Source organism: Crocuta crocuta, unplaced genomic scaffold, assembly GCF_008692635.1.
Source record: "Crocuta crocuta isolate KB4526 unplaced genomic scaffold, BGI_CrCroc_1.0 scaffold525, whole genome shotgun sequence".
Classification (NCBI taxonomy): domain Eukaryota; kingdom Metazoa; phylum Chordata; class Mammalia; order Carnivora; family Hyaenidae; genus Crocuta; species Crocuta crocuta.
The window spans coordinates 250,464-270,027 of NW_027527986.1; the positions used below are offsets into that span (position 1 = coordinate 250,464).

The following is a 19,564-nucleotide window of genomic DNA, read 5'->3' on the forward strand; positions in this document are numbered from 1 at the left end:
AACAGAAGAAGAGAAACTGAGGCACAGTCAGTGAACTGTTTTCAAATGGACACCCAAATTATTCCATTCTGCTGAGCCCAATACTAAATAGTTTGGCTTCCAGAGCAAACAATGGAAATATCTTAAGAATAAGGGACACGGTCATATTTCTTGTTTTCTTTCAAATGTTGAATTGGCACAATTGTAATGTAAACAAATAAATAGGTTTGTTAAAAGAAACAAATAGCCAAGTTAAAAGAAATAAAGTATGAAAAATCCTGAAAACACCAAATTTCAAAAGCAAAACAGTTTTGGTATTAAGCTTGTACTACCACAGTGACTTACCATACATTTTCACTTCAACCAATTTATTTCCTCCCTAAAATAGGACTAAAATAATTTTAACTAGTGGCTTATTTTATATAAAACATAATATTTATTTACATAATTTAACTATCATCTATCATATGTTCCCAATAATTTTGTTTCTATGTGCTACATATACACACACATATTTTACAAAAAGCGATGTATAACATCAAATTACCTATTATATGGCACCTATATGTGTGATTCTATAAACAAGTGCACATATACGTGTGTGTATGTAAAGTTTTGTTTTTCAAAGGCATTCACACTTACTAAAATTATTTAGAAGTTAATCCTAAAGAAGGTTTGAGATGGCAAATACTGGAAATTCACTCATAAAAATGAAAAGTTATAATTTCAGTCATATATTACTTAAGAGCAAATATATCACAAATTCCTAAAGAAGTGAATATCATATAGCATTCCTTGCATACAATTATTTTTATTTTATTCCATCCCCAAGTAACAAAGAACAGGGTTAATATCATGAAATAGAAGTCAAAGTGATTAAATTGAATGATTATATCAATCCAGATGTTCCTTTTTGTGGGTGATAAGCTTGCTTGATAATAATCCCTTCACAAACCAACCTATATCTCAAGGGAATTTGGGGATTAAAACTTAATTTAAAACTTGGTTAAGAAATTCCTTGAACTCTTTAGAGAAAGAGTCTAAAGCAAATGCAAAGAAATTATCATTAAAGTCAGTCAAAGCAATGCTTTGTATTTTTCTCCCTAAAGAACACAAACTTAGAATTCACAGAATTATTTTCTTAGTCAAGAAGCAGTTTATTTATCACATTAACAATGAGTTGTTTTTATGTGTCTCTTTTTATGAAATTATTGTATATATTTGCCTCTTTGAAATAGTTTCTTAAGCCAAGAACAGACATATGTGTGTGTGTGTATATATATATATGTATATATATATATTGATTCTCACTCATTGCTCTCAAGAAACAAGTATATCATTATTTTAAATATTAAAATAGCTGTAGTATTTCCATATCTAAACTGGGAAACCATTCAACTTATGTTATTTCAATGCTTGTTTCCATGGCAACTCCTTCACATCACTCTGTTAGTAATCATAGACTCACAGTGCTAGAAGGGTTTGGAAAGTAGGTAATAGAATGCTCTCATTGCTCATTGAGGAAACTGAGGACTAGATTTTCAGATTTGTGACTTATCCACTGTCAGCTCAGTGGCTAGTGTCAAAGTAGGAATAAAAGACAGTTCGTCTGGTTCCCATTCTAGCATTCTTTCACCTATACTGTACTGCCAGCAACTATTCTAAACTAATGGACACTATTTTTACACACACGCACACACTTACATACACATGCAAACACCCCATACACCATATGTATAAACACCAACATAGTCAAGTAGTTTGTTTAATTGGGCTATTTTAAGAGTCAAACCATAATTTTTATGGTTTTTCACTATTACAAATGAAAGTAATATCATTCTGACATAATAATGACAAGATGACTTGTTGGCTATGGATGTAGGACACAAAAACAATTGCTTAAAAATGGGGAAAATCGGTATTAAATGGTGATTTTGTCTTCTTAATATCTCAAACTGATTTACTAGAAAATTTTCTAATTATACTGAAGGTACGTATTGTTCAGGAATTTATAATTATAAACAATAAAAATTAAAAGACATAAAGAAATCTTTAGTTATATCTAGGCAATTTATTTCATTGTTTCACTTTGCTAACCACTCTAGGAATAGAAAATACAAAACACTATGATGAAAAGTATTTCTATATGTAATCAAATTTTCATCTATAAATAAAAGATTCTAGAGTTTAGATCTGTGCTAACAGAGTAGCCAGTAGCCTCTTGTTAAGCCAATGATATGTGTTTACTCCAAACTGACATGTGCTGCAAGTGCGAGATACATATTTCAAAGCATTAACCCCCAAAAAGGAATAAAATATCCCAAGTTTATAATGATTATATGTTGAAACAGTATTTGTCTATTATTAAATAAAATACCTTATTGAAATAAGTGTGGCCTGTGTTTTATTTTTTTACTTTTTAATGTGGCTCCTAGAAAATTTTAAATTACATTTGTGGCTTGTATCTGTGGTTCACATGATAGTTCTCCTGCTCATTACTGATCTACATCTTTCACATGCTAACCTTCCTGTCTGAAATATCCCACTTCTCATTGCTTCAAGTCTAGAAACTGCCCTCCATTATCAAGCCTGACCTGCCCTTGAATGAATTTTGCCTCTGTCCTATCAGGAAGTAAGCACTCTCCCTCTCTAAACTGCAATAGCGTATTCCTTCTGCCCCCACCCATTTTATTCTAACCCCACTACTAAGATGCAAGTTCCTGGCACATAAGGTCTATGTATGGTTTTTATATATGTTGGTAAGCTGCAAAATCACCACCATGTGGCTTCAGTAAAGCATCAGTAAAGTTTTGTTAGACAAATAAGCAAATACATGCGGTAAAGTTATTTGCAGTTCACTTTCTCAGACACATCTGGCTTGAGAGATCAGAATTTTCAAAAGTAGGTCCATGACTTCACAAGAGGATACATACCAGCTGACTCTCGGATACTGCAGAGGATGGGGAGGACAGGTTTGCCTGCAAAATTAGAAGCACGGTGTTTATTTGGTGAACTTCATAATTTCACAAAATATCCGTATTGTTAAGTTTTTTTTGAAGTTCTTTAATTACTAAAGAATACATGCCCATTGTAAAATTTTGAAAAGGATAAGGGAAAAGTATCATTATCCCACCAAAAAATGATTTGAACAGTTTTTGTACATTGCCTTACAATGTTTTTCCTATATGTTTTCATGCAGCTCATATAATAGTGAGCATGATGTTTTTATGTGTTGCTTGTCTTTAACATCTTAACATATGCACTATCACAAGACATCAAAACTTCTTCAAGATGACATAATATTTCAGCCTCTGTATATACTCCACATTTTGCTTAAACATACTCGCAGTTGGATATTTATATTTGTTTACAGCAAATCGACACAAATAACAGACTTTCACTTAAAGTATCTTCATATTCGAAGGAAAGCATAACAAAGTTTTCTTGATTTGGAAAAGAAAATAATGAAGTTTTTAAAATTGTTTTCAATTAAACAGGAGGCTAATATTGTTTCTTCAGCCTTGGTTCCTGAATTTCACTGCATCTGGATTTAGTTTCCTTCTTACTGAAGTAAATGCTGCGGTAGTTTTTTCAGACCTTGTTGCCTTGGACTTTGTCTGCAAATGTTTTAATTTTGTTCTCATTCTTCAATGAGAGTTCTACTGGACACAGGGTTTCAGGTTAATAGTTATTATCTCTCAGCATTTTGAAGGTGTATCCCATTAGCCCTGGCTTCTGTCACTGCTGTCAGTCTAAATGTTATAACTTTGGTGGATGATCTGTCTTCACATTGGGTTAGTGTTTAAGGTGTCCATGACATTCTGTAATTTCACTATGATGTATCTGAGGGTGGATTTCTTTTTATGTATCTTTTTGGGGATTTGGGGTAGTCCTTCATTCTGAATATGCATGTCTTTCTTCAATTCTGGAAAATCTTCCATGAATACGTATTCAAATATTGCTTTCTTCACACATATCTTCATCTATGTGAAGCTTCTAATAAATATATATTTAGTCTTCTCAATCCCATTTCTATAAAACTTCCTTTCATATTTTTTATCCCTTTATGCTGCATTCTGAATGGTTTCCACATACAAGTTTGATAGTTAACTAATTTCTTTTCAATTGTATATTAACACAGTCAACATGACAGATGGAGAGAGAGAGAATCTTAAGCAGGCTCCACACTCAGCACAGTGTCCAATGCAGCTCAATCCCATGATCTTGGGATCATGACCTGAGCCAAAATCAAGAGTTGGATGCTCAATTGCCTGAGCCATGCCAGTGTCCCACATAAACATTTTTAATAATTATATTTTACCAAGCATTTCAGCATTTAAGTAGGCGGCTGAGCCTCCATATCAACAGCCTTCAACTGTGATGGGAAAGAGTCAGCATACAAATGCTTAATTACAGGTATGCTTGGCTGAAATATAATAAAGTTGTGTTCCTAAAGTATTTCTATTCTTTTTGAAATTGCAAATGTTTTCAAGGTGTGTTAGAGGTATGTCAATATTGTATTCACTCTCTGAGATATGAATGATAACCAAAAACTGAGAGCTTAGTGGTTCTTATGGTATTGCCAAGTATATAGAAGTATGAATCACCAAACATAATGACAAGGCAACCTGCAGCCCTTCTCACGCTGTGCTCAGCATTGTTTGTTTTCTGCTTTTTGACACATGCCTTTCTTCACAAGGACTGTTGCTATTTGCTGCCATTCATGGTTACTCTGTGGCAGCAGGGTTTCTTGGCTAAAGCCTCCCCATCTCTAATTGCTGGGGACCAGGTTAGTGTACACTGAATTTTATGCCTACTCTGTGCTGCAGAAAATCGCCTTTTAGAATGTCTATCACATTCAGTTCACCTAGGGTTTTGCTTTTAACCTCATAGTGTAATATAAGTAATAATGATTTCCTCTAACATCATAATTTTTCCTTTCAGTTAACTTTTCATTATTGCAATGAGAGAATAATCTATGGATCCCCTAAGTTAAACTAATAGCTTCTATGAAATGTGCTAAATTAAATGTGGTTATTTTGACTAAAACACAACATAGCTGAATTTTCTTCTAATAAATATAGGAAAGAAGAGGTTACACATTAAAAACAAAATATTTGTACAGTTTTAACTACATTTACTAGTATGTTGTGCTAATTAATACCAAATGATAATAGGGAAAAAAATAAAATCCTCAAGAAAAATATTACATTAGGGAAAAACCCAAATAACTTTGTGTTCAATCTTCATAAGTCCCTCAAATTCCATCACTGGGAATTATAATGTTACAATAAGATGCTTTAGACATCCCTATTCCATTTTTATTTTATCTAATATAATGGGTTTCATATCACTTTTATGAGAACCTATTCCCAGAGAAGGGATAGAATTAAATGTGAACCTCAGGGTGGGGTAAATATTTATAAATCCACTACAGATCCTGTGCCAAAGAAAAAGAATATTGGCTTATGTGTATAATGAATATAACCATATTCTTTCAACCAACCCAATCATGTCAAGCCCTTTGAGAAGCCTTGCTTTGCTTTCCTAATACAGGTTAGCAGTGTTTATTAAATGCTGCAGCTATAACTATGTTATTAATACTGTAGCAGTTATTTTCCAAAAAGTAAGGAAAGATTGTCTGGTGAGCTGAGATTGGAGCAGTGAAATATGGGAAAGGGCTACTCTATCTGAACCATGGCTCATGGGTTCACGAAATGAAGCAACTTGCATACCTAAAACTAAACTTGAAATTGGATTGGAACAACACTAAAGATTTTAGTTATTCATGTCTATTCACATTAATACTAACTGTAAGGAACAACGGTACTGCAGAGTATAAGAATGGCTGTTGTGTGAAACAGAATCCTATAATCTATTCTATCGCCCTTAACATCATTTTAATCATAAAAGGAAAGGAAAGCATAAGAAAGGAGGGTCCATGTTAATCAATATATCATCATTTTAAAAACTTAGAAACCAACAGAGCAGTCAAAAAAATGTGGAAGTCAAACTCTCTTAACCTCAAAGAAAATATATTAAAGAGTTAGATTTTATGGAAAGCAAAAGAGTTAAAGACAAAGCAAAGAAAGGAGAATTTGAAACCCAATGAAAAATAAATTTCTACACAAAGTTACCACTGTCCCGAGTCAACTTTGGAGAAACCATTTTGTTTTTCCAGACTTGATATCAAGGTCCAAGAAGTATGATGAAACTCCTTTGTCATTGTCTAGACTGCTTTTCCTCGCAATGTTCAGCTTTTCCTCATTCATGACACATGTCCTTTTAGCTGGTATTACACTAGCTCCCTCTTGGGAGACTGGAACAAGATAAAGTGGTTCCAATTGCCTTTGCCTTCTGCACTCTACACCTCCACTTTGGGCTTGTTTCCCCACCCCCACCCCCCCTTTCAGCACCCACATCCCTCCCACCTGAATATAACAACCAGTTCAATATCACTAAAAGGTCTTTCTTCCACCTTTCCTCCCTGTTGACTAATTGTCCTGCAATTCCTTTACTCATGGCTCAAAGAACTGTAACTAGTGACAATGTGTGAACTAAATTACTTCTCCCAGGCAAGACTACTCTACACATGGGCAGAAAGACAAATCTTAAAATATTAACTGAACACTTAATAATCCCTGAGTATTGAGATTGGTATTGAGGAAATATGATAAAATGATACAAACTGTCTTTCGTTTAACCTAGTGAGTGTTCTTATTACTCTACGTAAGCCGCTATGTATGCAAAACAATGAATCCAACGGTAAGAAAGTTAGGCACCAAGCCCAAAGAGATATGAGGCATCACATCTTTCTTGCTTCACACTGCTTATTCTAACTTTCTATAGACGTTACACTGTATGACTATCTCATTAGAAACCGTTTTATAAGTTAGTAATATATTCCTAAAAGACCTAAATACAAAAAGCACATTTGAAGGCGTTTAAAAAGTTTGTGTCTTTATGCTAAGGAATGATGACTCCATCTCATCATGAACATAATCAGTAGGCAGGATAAGTAGGCATAGTGAACAAGAACAGCCATTGTTTATATGTGCAAATGAGGAGATACAAGATCACATCCAGGGGAAGTTTGGCTAAAAATATGGCACCTTCATTTTTGGTAAAGTCTAAAGTGATGAGAAGGATACAAGACATGAAGTGTGTCTCATTAAATCTTTTCCTCCTCACTTAGCAGAACCCAGATAATTATCTTCAATTCCTTCTTTATCCTCTTTCACATAAGCATACATTAGAAATATTTCTGAACAATGAAAAAGAAATAAATGAGAACAATCAGAACAGTGGATTTTCTTGCTTCAAGTGTTCACAATTCTTCCTGTAACTCATCAAATCTTTGGTTACATCCTACGGAAACAGATCTGGACTGAGGCCTGTATTGAAGTCTCCTCTTATCTTAAGATCTATGACTACATTAAGCACATAGCACCTCTGGAACACTCCAGCATAGCAACATTTCCAGGCATAGCAACAAGGGGAATATGTGAGCTGGCTAAATTGAAGACGGTGACCTTTATTTGAATATCTGTATATATAGTGGTGAATATTCTTAATAAAGCTTGACACATTTTTTAATATATTGTGATATTTTGAAAGCAATATGCTTCCATTGTTATGACATTTTTCTGTCCCTCAAGCTCATTAAAATGGGATCTTACCTGTTTACCATATAATATTCAATAGACCTGTCTCTGTTATTTCTCTGGTTCTTAAAAGTAACTCATGAAATGTAAAGAATTGATAAAATAAGTTTTTATCTATAGAATGTGAATCCAACTAAGGGTTTTTTGATAAACTAGTAATAGGTCTAGTACTTGCCTTATTTTCTGGGTTTGCTCTTTATTACGAAAGCATACTGTGATTTTGAATTACATGAATGAAATAATTTATACTGTTGGTAGTTAATGAAAAATAAATATTTACTAAGAGAAGTGTAATGCAAAGGCAAAATGGACATTCCCCTCCAAAGATGATAAAGTGAAAACAGAATAAAATAGAAATTCAAATAGAAAATACATTCCATTACATAGAGGGAAAGAAATTCTTTAAAAGTGTCATGAAAAACAATAACTCTTAAACATTATCAGATAAACTATGAGTTGATTTATATGAGAGTGATTTAAAACATTAGAAATATAGTAAACATCATTTTATTTATAAAAAAATTTTCACTGTTTTATTTATTTTTCAGAGAGAGATAGAGACAGCATGAAGAGGGGAGAGTCAGAGAGAGAGGGAGACACAGAATCTGAAGACAGGCTCCAGGCTCTGAACTAGCTGTCACAACAAAGCCTGACATGGGGCTCGAACCCACGAACCATGAGATCATGACCTGAGCTGAAGTCAGACACTTAACTGACTGAGCCACCCAGGCACCCCAGTAAATATCATTTTAGATAGTGCTACTAAATATGAAATTATTCAAAGTTTAGAATGAAGGTTACTAAACATGAATAATTTAGACCCAAAATATAAATACTAATGGATAAAGTATTTAAGGAAAACAAATGATTCCTATATCCTCTGGACTTCTCACACAAGTATTAATGGCAAGGGCTTTGACATGAGGAAGACCTAGGTCAGGTTTTGCCTACTCTGACATCTAAGACTTGGTTTCCTCCTTTGTAATATGAAGATCTTGAAATAATAATGCCCACCTCATAAGACTGGTATAAGATTAAATGAAATACTTAAACTTCACTTGCAAGGTAAGAGCTCAAAACAATCGAGTGTAGTATTGTTGATAAATTAATATAATCAAAGTTGCAATTGACCTGTGGAGATCCCTGCTACTTGACATGTTGTTAGCCTAGTTTAAATTCTATTACACTTAAGAAAACTTCAATTAAATTACATTAAAATAACTTGCAATTCAAGTATATCATGAATTGAAGAAAACTTTGACTTTAATTAGACTGAATTGATGGTACTTTTCCTGTATCTGGCTCATCCTAGAAAACAGACTATGTCATATCTAACAATATGTGCAATAAAGAATAAGAAGAGGAAATTAATTGATTTGCATTTTCTTTTGTTCTTTTTTTTTATGGAGAAATAGCAGCCTTTCACCACAGGCCCCAGAAAGAAGAATTAGTCATACAAATTCTCATTATTTAATAAACCCATTATAATCTTCCCAGGAAAACTGGAAATCCAATAGATATACGAATACATCGAAAACTAGCAACTTTGTAAGTCTGCTTTCACATCACTCAGTTCTATGGCCAGCTCTTCTCTAATTTCTTTTTTTTAAATTTTTTAATGTTTTTTAAAAAATTTATTTCTGAGAGAGAGAGACAGCATGAGCAGAGGAGGGTCAGAGACAGAGGGAGACACAGAATCTGAATCAGGCTCCAGGCTCTGAGATAGCTGTCAGCAGAGACTGATGCGGGGCTCGAACCCATAAACTGCAAGATCATGACCTGAGCCAAAGTCATACGCTCAACCAACTGAGCCATCTAGGTGCCCCAATTCTTCTCTAATTTCTACAAGAAAGTATCTTGCTCATTCACTATTATAATTGTTTATGGTCTCCCCCATTATAAGCTGCAAAAATGAAGACCTTATTACTGGGTTGCTGTCTCACTCCAGGGACTCCTCAGTGAGTACTAAGACATAGTAGACACTCAGTAAGTATTTGCTGAATTGATGAGCAAAAGTGGAAAATTGAATAATAGAACTAGACAATCTTGACTATATTTCCTACGAGTTATGAGTCATAGATTATATACCGTACTTTTAGAGAGCACCCAGAGATCAGGATTTTGAACAGTCCATGCTGATCTAACCTTAACGACATTCTGAAGCATCATAAAACTTTGGTTCTTGGCTTGAATTTAAGTCTTCTCTTTTTTTTTCCTCTGTGGTGCAGGAGTTAGTAAACTGTGTGATTTCTGTTTTTGAATCTAATCTAAGAATTTCTATAAAGTCAATGACACACCAAGCCCCAGCAGTTCTATATTGTGAGGATGCACAGTTTCTTCAATGTTTGAAGAGAGACAGTGAGATCCTGTGAAAAGACCTCTCAGATTTCCTTTTGAGTTTCCATGGGAGAGAAAGAGAGAAAAATATAGTAAAAGATAAATTAATTAATTAATTGAGTCAAAGCTATTCAAGTCACACTTAAGGTGAGGCATGTTGTAGCTCACCCAATATGAATATTAGAATTTCTAGAAGAAAAAATTACTATGTCATTCTTCTTTTAAAATTGGAACATACTGTATTTAAAACTGATAGTTCACCTAAGACCAACAACAGTTATAGCTGAAATTTTTTTTGTTCTCCTCAAAATAAATGTATCAGACATCACTTAGTAAATGTAATAACTGCATCCAAATATTTACAAGTGTGATTTCCTTATGATTTTGTACCAAGGAACAGAGTTTTACATTCTGTGGTAAAACTATCCTTTATAGTCTTCCAAAAGACATGGACATATTTGAGGTATCACAAAGAACGTTCCAAATGTCACATTGCAAGAGAAGTAAAAAACAAAGCTTCTCACTCAAGAAACCAAATTTAACCAAAGCCAAAAATCTTATCTGAATCAGAGTTCATATTTGCTTTAGTCTACACTCAATCTATTTGATGATTCAATGTTAACTTTCAGTGACTCAGATGCTCTCACAAAGTTTGGGGCAAATGTTAACCTACTTTAATTAAGTCTGATAACTGATTGAAGAATAATTTGAAATATACTCTAACTATAGAGATTGAATCAGCCCCTCCAACTTTGATACCAACTGCTATCAAATTAACCACCCCTACTGTACATGAGTTTCAATCAAAGGCACATTGGTGACAGGTAGGAGTAGGTGAGAAAGGAAGATGAGAGAGCAAAACATTTCAGCTATTTTTTCTTGGGTTTGGCTCTTGTAGCATGGTATGAGTCACAAAAAGTATTGAAACATCTTTAGAGAATTTTCTTTTCTTGCTCCCAAGTTTAGAATTGAGGAACTCCACTAAATCATGGTGCTTCTACTCTTCCCAAGATAGGGAGGAAGAAGAGAAAGGGGGAGGCAAAGATGAAGTGAAAAGCAAAGGAAAATAAGAGGAAGAAAGGGAAGAACTATTATTTATTCCTATATGTCAGGAATACATTAAGGGCTTTTAATATATCAGCCAATATAAATATTACATCAGGCAATTATTAGTTTCTCAATTTTATAGATGACAAAATGAAGGAATAGAAAAGTTAAGTGATTTTCCAGGATCAGTTAGCAAATGGCCATGAGGTGATTTAAACTTGGGTACAGTCTACCAAATGCCTCAATTCTTGTAAGTGTTACTCCAAATGGCTTCCAATAAAAACAAACATAAGAGTGAAAGCTTCTAGGAAAATACTCTAAGCAATGTTCCTATCCATACTTTTTAAACATCATTTCCTGAATAGGATAAAATTCAGTGATTTCATCCAACTTATTATTTTCCTTAGGGAGATCCAAATAAAGACAGAAATACATAAGTTGAAAAGAAAATATGTCACAAAATATATACTAAATAACTATTTATTCTTTGATGATGATGATGATGATGAAAATAGCATATTAGAAAATATAAGGCATAACCTAAAAGAAGTAACTTACTGGTTTGTTTTAAACTAAAATCTAAACACTTACTTGGTAGGCTATCTTGTTTCTTGTTGCATATATTTGATCAGAAGCAGAAACAGGCCTCATGATGGATTATGAGGTGAATAAAGAGAAGAAATAGGGTGAGCCTACATGTGTATGCCTGATGCACTCAGAACAAGCTCCACATAATTAATGGAATCAAGTGCATGAGGCTGTATCTACACATTTATTAATCAATGTTTGCTCATAAGTAGAAATTGGTGTATTTGACAATAATTTAAATGCAAGAAAGCAACAAACTAAAATTGAGTCAAGATCAACGAAACTGGCAATCCCATTGGAAACAGACAAAACTTAATGTTTTGAGTATATGTGTTGACTCTTTTATAATAAGCACAATTAACCATTACAAAAATGAAAATGTCATCGAAGCGCTGATAATTAGAAAGCAAGCGAGCAGGTGTTGGAGTTCTGCTTTATTTAGCCAAACTAATCAAACTAGACCTCACTTAAGATGGAATTTATTCAACAAACTTACCTGACATAACCTGACTTTCCACATCTGGGCTGATCACACCATCCTATCCCTTTCCACTTACGAAAAAATCAACTAATTCAATTTTAATGACCATATAATTGAGTTCCCTCCAAAGCATACACATGTACCCATTAAAAAACAGGATGTATCATTATGAAGGGACTTACATATTTGGTTTCTCGACCAGCTGCTCTCGGAAGAGTTGTAGGCATCTGTAACAAAATAAACATAATTATACTACTGAAGTAGCCACAAAAATACTAAAAGATTCAACTTCTGGGATAAGTGTCCACCTTTTGTTGCTGCTAATATTTTCTAAACATTGTTCTCTCTTTTCTATACAAAACCCCCTGTCCCTTTGTAAATTATTTTACTAAACTATGTTACTTCATTATTCTTCTCATTGTCATTAACTACCAGCTTGCTGATATATTTTCCCTTATTTATTGCTGACATCCATTGATGGATCATAATGGCCCCTCATGTGATTTTTGCCATTTTCTAAATGCATGCAAAAGTCTCTACCCCTCTTGCTTCTTTTGAGCTCCTCAGCTCCAAATGTATTCTCATCCTTTCCATTTCACTCATCCACTCTCAGAGCCATTCCTAGACTTTGACTTCAAAGACTTTGCCCTGAGAATTCTAACTCCCATTCACCACATTCACTTCTCAATTGTCTCCAGTGTTACATTTCTTCAGCCTCAATGAGATTCTAAATTAATGAGTTTTACCAGTTCCACAGTAATGTTATTACCTCTTAGTTTACATATATTTCATATTCTCAGTTGTTTTAACACCTTAATTTCTCTTGCCTCCCTCTCTCCTTGTGACAAACTCACCCTTTAAAAAAAGCAAAAGAAAAGAAAACAACACCAGATGGACTTTATCATCCATTTTCTCTAAACATGAGAAGCAAAACATTCCTGAGGAAACTCTCTCAATCAAGCTAATTGATTTAATTATAAATTAATGGTCATAAGCCTCAAATGAGCCTTTAATACTGCCCGGTGAGCTCCTAATTTTTCTGTTTTAAGCCCACTTTCCCACATTTTTGTTTTACATGAGATGGCCTATTTGATTCATTCATCTCCTTAGCAAACGCTTACTGCGTATCTACTGTGTGCCAGGAACTATTCTGTACCCTGAATCTTATCGGTAAACAAAATAGACAAAGATGCCCTGTCTTGGGGAGCTTACATTTTAGCAGGAGAGAAGATAAACAATAGAATAATAAATAAGTAAACTGCCCCATATGTTAGAAGTAAATCATACCACATATTACACCATATGTTATACAACAACAAAAAGAGAATAGAAATAATTTGAAGCCTAGGGTTACATATTCTTCCGGAGAAAATCTTCTTTGTTTCTGCCAAATACCTTACTTCTTTTAGATAACCTAGATGTTAATGTCAAGAGTGCTGAGGGTTTACAATATCAATTAGGATGGTCAGTCTAGAGAAGGTGATATTTGGGTTAAGATTTGAAGGAACTGAGGGAGCTGGACATGTGAACATTGAAACAAAGAGCAATTTCAACAAGATGGAGCAAATGAAAAGTGCTCAAAGATGATTTCCACGTTGGAGAATGGTAGCTTAAGAAATAAAAGCAATCCTTCCAAAACAGACAACAAAAAGATGGGTAAACTATTTAAAATAATATTGACATATTATTTATTAAAAATATCAATGAGCTAATAAGAGAATAAAAAATTTGGGAGCAAGATCAGGAGAAGATGGGAATCCAAAGAGATGACTCAAGTATTTGAGCCCAGCTTTTGACCTGGAGATGTTTGCAAATAATGATGAGTTGCTTGAGAAGCTGATTCAAACTTTTGACAGTCTCAGAGCCATAAGGAGATAGAAGTCAGAATCCACAACCGACCAAATAGACTGAGCCCCAGGAATAAGACTGATCTAGAAGACCTCACATAGTCTTAAGCCTGGCTTCATATCATTGAAAACAACTGTTTATAAAAAAAATTATCCCAAAACTTTAAATTAAATTAAGTTATCCTTCTTTGCTAATACTCCTCGTGTCTAACAGAAGCAAAGAAAAGGCTGTCCATAGTAAGATAATATCATATGAGCCCTCAAATAATTTCTTTAAATCAACTTCCAAGTAGCATATGCAACACACAATCAGACTCAGATACACAAACAGGTAAGACAATGTGAGAATGGGCAGAAGTAATAAACAACCAAGAAACACTCACAGAGAATCCAGAAATTTGTTTTCTTAAAGCCAGACTGAAAACAACCAGACTTAACCACGCTTCCTTTGAGATCAAAGTTAAGCTTGCAAATTTTTACAAGGAACTAGAAACTATAAGGAATGATATAACCGATTTGAAGGAAGAACACAATGTGCTGAGGCAGGAGCATGCCTGGCACTTTCGAGGCACAGCAAGGAATCAGGCAGGGCTGGAGTGTTGTGAGGAAAGCAGGGAAGAGGTGCTAATGGAAGGGTCTGGAGACTAGATCATAGAAGCCCTTCCAAAAGCTTGTAAGGACTCTGGTTTATAGCTACAGGAAATGTGTAGGCACTGCTGGTTTTAAGCCAGGGGGCTCCATAATCTGACGTATGCTTTAAAAGGCTCTCTCTCTCTCTCTGATGTGTTCAGAATGAATTATAGTGAGGCAAGGGTCTGAGGGGAAAAACTATTGCACTATCCAGTGAAACATAATGATGGCTCAGCAGTACAGAAGATATGAAATAATCATATTCTATATGTATTTTAAATCGATAGTAATGGGGTTTCTAGTAGAGATGTGGAATATGAAAGAAAGAAAAGACTAAAACTTGACACCAAAGTTTCTGGCCTTGAGCAAATGAAAGATTAGAATTCTATAGATAGATATGGGTAGGCAGGATATGGAATAGTTGGTTTTTAATTTTTTTTCATGTTTATTGATTTTTTTGAGAGAGAGAGGCTCTGAACTGTCAGTATAGAGCCTGAGAAAGGGCTTGAACCCACGAGCCTGAGATGAAGTCAGATGCTTAACCGACTGAGACACCCAGGTGCCCCTGGAATAGTTTTTGTGGGAAGAAATACAGACTTCATTTTTCAGATATTGATTAGAAATCTAAACGGAAATAGAGAATGACTACTTGGGAGCTGGAGTTTGGGAGATAATCCTGGACTAGAGATATAAAGTTGAGAGTTGTCAGCATACACTTGCTCTTCAGAACACCGAAGGAGTGAATACAGAAAGGAAGGAGAAGCCCAAAGATGGAGTCCTGGAACACCCCGGCATTAATAGTTTGGGGAAGAAGAGGAAGAATACACAAAAGAACCTAACAAATAATACTGACGAGTGATAATAGGACAAAAGCTGAGAGAGCAGGGTGTCCTAGAAGGCACTAGAGAAATGTGTGCCAAAGAGGAGGGAGTATCAACTGTCTCATATTCTGTGGATATGTCAACCCAACCAGGGCTGAGTTTACAGTAATGGGAACCAGGGGAAAGTGGTTTGGACAGCATAGAGGACAAAGCCTGAATGGAAGGGATTTATGAGGGAATGAGAGAAGAACTGAAAGGTTTTCAACTTTTTCAAACTCTTCCCCATCATATGGTTGCTTTTTAATCTCAGTTACTAATCTTAACCCTTTCTTCACTGAAAGGTATTAGTCATTAAATAACTAAAACTATCAGCTATAAAATTCTTCATTTTCCCACCAGCCACCTACAAACAGGCCTTGCCTCTGTACCTGACATGTCCTCTGTTTTCTGTCCTGTTACAATAATGGACATTTCCAACTTTTTTAACTTGAAGTTTATTTTTATTTATTCTGAGAGAAAGAGAAAGAGAGAAAGCAGAAGAGANNNNGGGGGGGGGAGACAGAATCCCAAGCAGGCTCCTCACTGTCAGCACAGAGCTGGATACAGGGCTCAAACTCACAAACTGTGAGTTCATGACCTGAGCAGAAATCAAGAATGAGATGCTTAACATGCTGAGCCACCCTGGGCCTCCCCCCCACCNTGTTTATCAGAGGACATTTATTTGAATTCGGCTGTGGGTTCCATGTCATTCTGAGGACTTTTCATCCTTCAGGATCTCCCATTCTTTTTCACCTCCCCTCTAGTTCATCTATCCAAATAGCATGCCAACTCACTCTTGCCATTTTCAGCTTTAAAAAGCAAACCAAAACTTCTTCTTTGACCCACTCCCCTCCTGGAACCGATCTCCTTCCCCCTTTCATGGCCCCACATTTCTTTTTTTTTTTTAAACATTTATTCATTTTTGAGAGATAGAGAGAGACAGCATGAGTGGAGGAGGGGCAGAGAGAGAGGGAGACAGAATACGAAGCAAGCTCCAAGCTCTGAGCTGTCAGCACAGAGCCTGATGCAGGGCTCAAACCCACGAACCATGAGATCATGACCTGAACCAAAGTTCAATGCGTAACCGAATGAGCCACCCAGGAGCCCCAGTGGCCCCATATTTCAAACTGGTTGTTTTCGTCTGTGTGCCTGTTTTACGTACCGTGTCTCTGCCTTCTCACCTCACAACACTTTCCAACATCAGAGATGAGGAGAGCAGAGGCGTAATGTGAGGGAGCAAAATGTGAGGGTGGTGAAAAAAAGTATCCATGAGGATAATATCAAGATGGTCCTTCAGCCTGGCTGGGGAGAAGGGGACAGTTAAGCATAGATTTGGTCAGCTGGGCAGCTCTAGATGCCTTCCTGAGAGATAACAATGGAAACAGCTATTTGAAGGAGAGTCTGGACTACTATAGGCAAAGGTTTAAGGGAGGAAAAGATGAGGGACACTGTCTGCAGGGTGGTGAGAGTATGGCATGAGAGAAATGGTTGACATTAGAGACTTTTATAGCCTGAGACACATGTTCCTTCTGTCCACCATAAAACAGAAACAAAAGACAAAATTCACTGGAACTGGTGAATCCTAGGCACCAGGCTTTAGAAGCTGGCACCTCAGGCATCAGGCATATTTGCAGCCAAGCTAGCTGATATGCTCAGAGAACTTTGAGTTTCCATGGAAAAATAGTTAGACATCTGAAAAATGGAAATACTGTAGGAGAAAACAATGGTTCAGTCATTCCTCTCCTAGGCTTTTACCCAAGAGAAATGAAAGTACATGTCCATACAAAATCTTCTTGATAAATGTTCTTAGTAGCTCTATTAGTAATAGCACCTAAGTAGAAATATCCCAATTGTCCATCACTGGTGAGTGGTTAACATGTGGTACAACCATACAACGGAATACTACTCAACAATGGCATACAAATAAACTATGGATGTGTGCAAAAACATGGATGAATCTCAACTGCCTTCTCAAAAGACTACGTACTATGTGATTCTATTTATATGACATTCTTTTTTTAATTTTTTTTTTATTTTTGAGAGGGACAGAGCATGAGAGGGGGGAGGGTCAGAGAGAGAAGGGGATACAGAATCTGAAACAGGCTCCAGGCTCTGAGCTAGCTGTCAGCACAGAGCCCGATGTGGGGCTCGAACCCACCAACCATGAGATCATGACCAAGCTGAAGTCAGACACTTAAACGACTGAGCCACCTAGGCTCCCCATGACATTCTTGAAAAGACAAAAGTATAGACACAGAGAAAAGATCAGCAGTTGTTCAGCACTTGGGATAGAGGAAGGGATGTACTGTAAAGGAGCACAAGAAAACTTTTTCATTTGGTGGAAGTGTTTTGTACCTCAGAGGTGGTAGTAGTTATATAACTGTATTATGCTTCGTGAAAATACATAGAACTGTACATTTAACAGTGGGTAAATTATGCCTCAATAAACATGACTTTTTAAAAATCTTTATTCATTTTTGAGAGAGACACAGCATGGTCGGGGAGGGACAGAGAGAAAGAGAGAGGGAGACACAGAATCTGAAACAGGCTCTAGGCTCTGAGCTGTCAGCACAGAGCTAGGCATGGGGCTCTAATTCTGGAAAGGTAAGATCATGACCTCAGTTGAAGTCGGATGGTTAACCAACTGAGCCACTCTGGTGCCCCTAAACATGACTATAGAGGCACCTGGTCTGTTAAGCATCTGACTCTTGGTTTCGGCTCAGGTCATAATCTCAGAGTTCAGGAGTTTGAGCCCTATGTTGGGCTCCATGCTGACAGTGCAAAGTCTGCTTGGGATTTTCTCTCTCCCTCTCTCTCTGCCTCTCCCTGATTGTGTGCTTTGTCTCTCTCTCAAAATAAATAAGTAAACTTTAAAAAAAAAAAAAGAACTATATCCAACATAATAACTTAACAAAGGGATTGAAGAAAAGAAGAGACACTGAACAAATTCTTGAATTGAAATATCACATCAAGGAATCCCCTTGAAGGAATTAGGAAACAATAAATAGGAAAACTATATATAAAGATTAAGACTTATAGAATACAGAAGCCAAAGTGACAAAATCACCTTATGAGTCACAGGAGGGAGAAACATTTGAAACACTAATGACTATAATTTATCCTGAATCTGAGGAGCAGGAAAGATTGAAGACTTCTAAGGGGAGGTCATAGCGAGTACCAATTCAGATAAATAAGAGAAAAAATGCACAGTTGCATCACAGGAAAAATCAGTAACAGTATAGATAAAGATAAAATTCTACAAACCAAGAAACAGACTCTTAACTCCAGAAAACACACTGATGGTTACCAGAGGGGCAGGGGGTGGGAGAATAGGTTAAATAGGTGATGGGGATTAAGGAGGGCACTTGTCCTGATAACCACTGGGTAATGTATAGAACTATACTGTATACCTATATTCGGATTCTGCATCTCCCTCTCTCTCTGTTCCTCCCCTGCTTGCACTCGGTCTCTCTCCCTGTCAAAAATAAAGATTAAAAAAAAATTAAAATGGAGAGCCTGGGTGTCTCAGTCAGTTGGGCTTCCGACTTCAGCTCAGATCATGATTTCGCTGTTGGTGAGTTTGAGCCCCACATTGGGCTCTGCACTGACAGCTCAGTGCCTGAAGCCTGCTTTGGATTCTGTGTCTCCCTCTCTCTGTGTTCCTCCCCAGCTCCCATTCTGTCTGTCTGTCTGTCTGCCTCTCTCTTTTTGTCAAAAGTAAAGATTAAAAAAGTTAAACAACAACATTTACCTAAAACTAAAAAAACACTGTATGTTAACTATAATGGAATTAAAATAAAAAACTTAATAAGAGGTAAGAACTTGACAGCCAAAAAATTTTTGTTTCTAAGAGATTACAGAGCCCCTCTGTAAGCCATCACTCTGTAGCAAAGAAGTAAATATCATGCTGGCAAAATACTTCATAGGTATGTTGTTGAAGAAAAAGAACCAAGGGGAAAAAATGCTTAAGAGATAGGACCTATACTTTTCTGTTCAACAAAACTATAAACTAAATGAAAGGGCAAAATAAAGATATTCTCAAAAACAGTCATAGAATCAAAACAAAAATACCTTGTTGTATATAATGTTTACCAAGATTCTACCAAGAAAAAATAAATAAATCCAGGAGAA

General features: G+C 35.8%; 1 protein-coding gene across 1 annotated transcript in view; it reads right to left on the bottom strand.

The window, feature by feature from the left end:
• The window catches only part of MLIP (muscular LMNA interacting protein), a 249,078-nt gene that overhangs the window by 59,144 nt on the left and 170,370 nt on the right, over window positions 1–19,564 (bottom strand). Inside the window, exons 9-10 of the mRNA XM_077752881.1 lie at window positions 12,279–12,323; window positions 2,913–2,957 (exon numbers count right to left, since the gene is read on the bottom strand). Coding sequence (XP_077609007.1) covers window positions 2,913–2,957; window positions 12,279–12,323 — 90 coding nt within the window. The remainder of the gene's footprint in view (window positions 1–2,912; window positions 2,958–12,278; window positions 12,324–19,564) is intronic.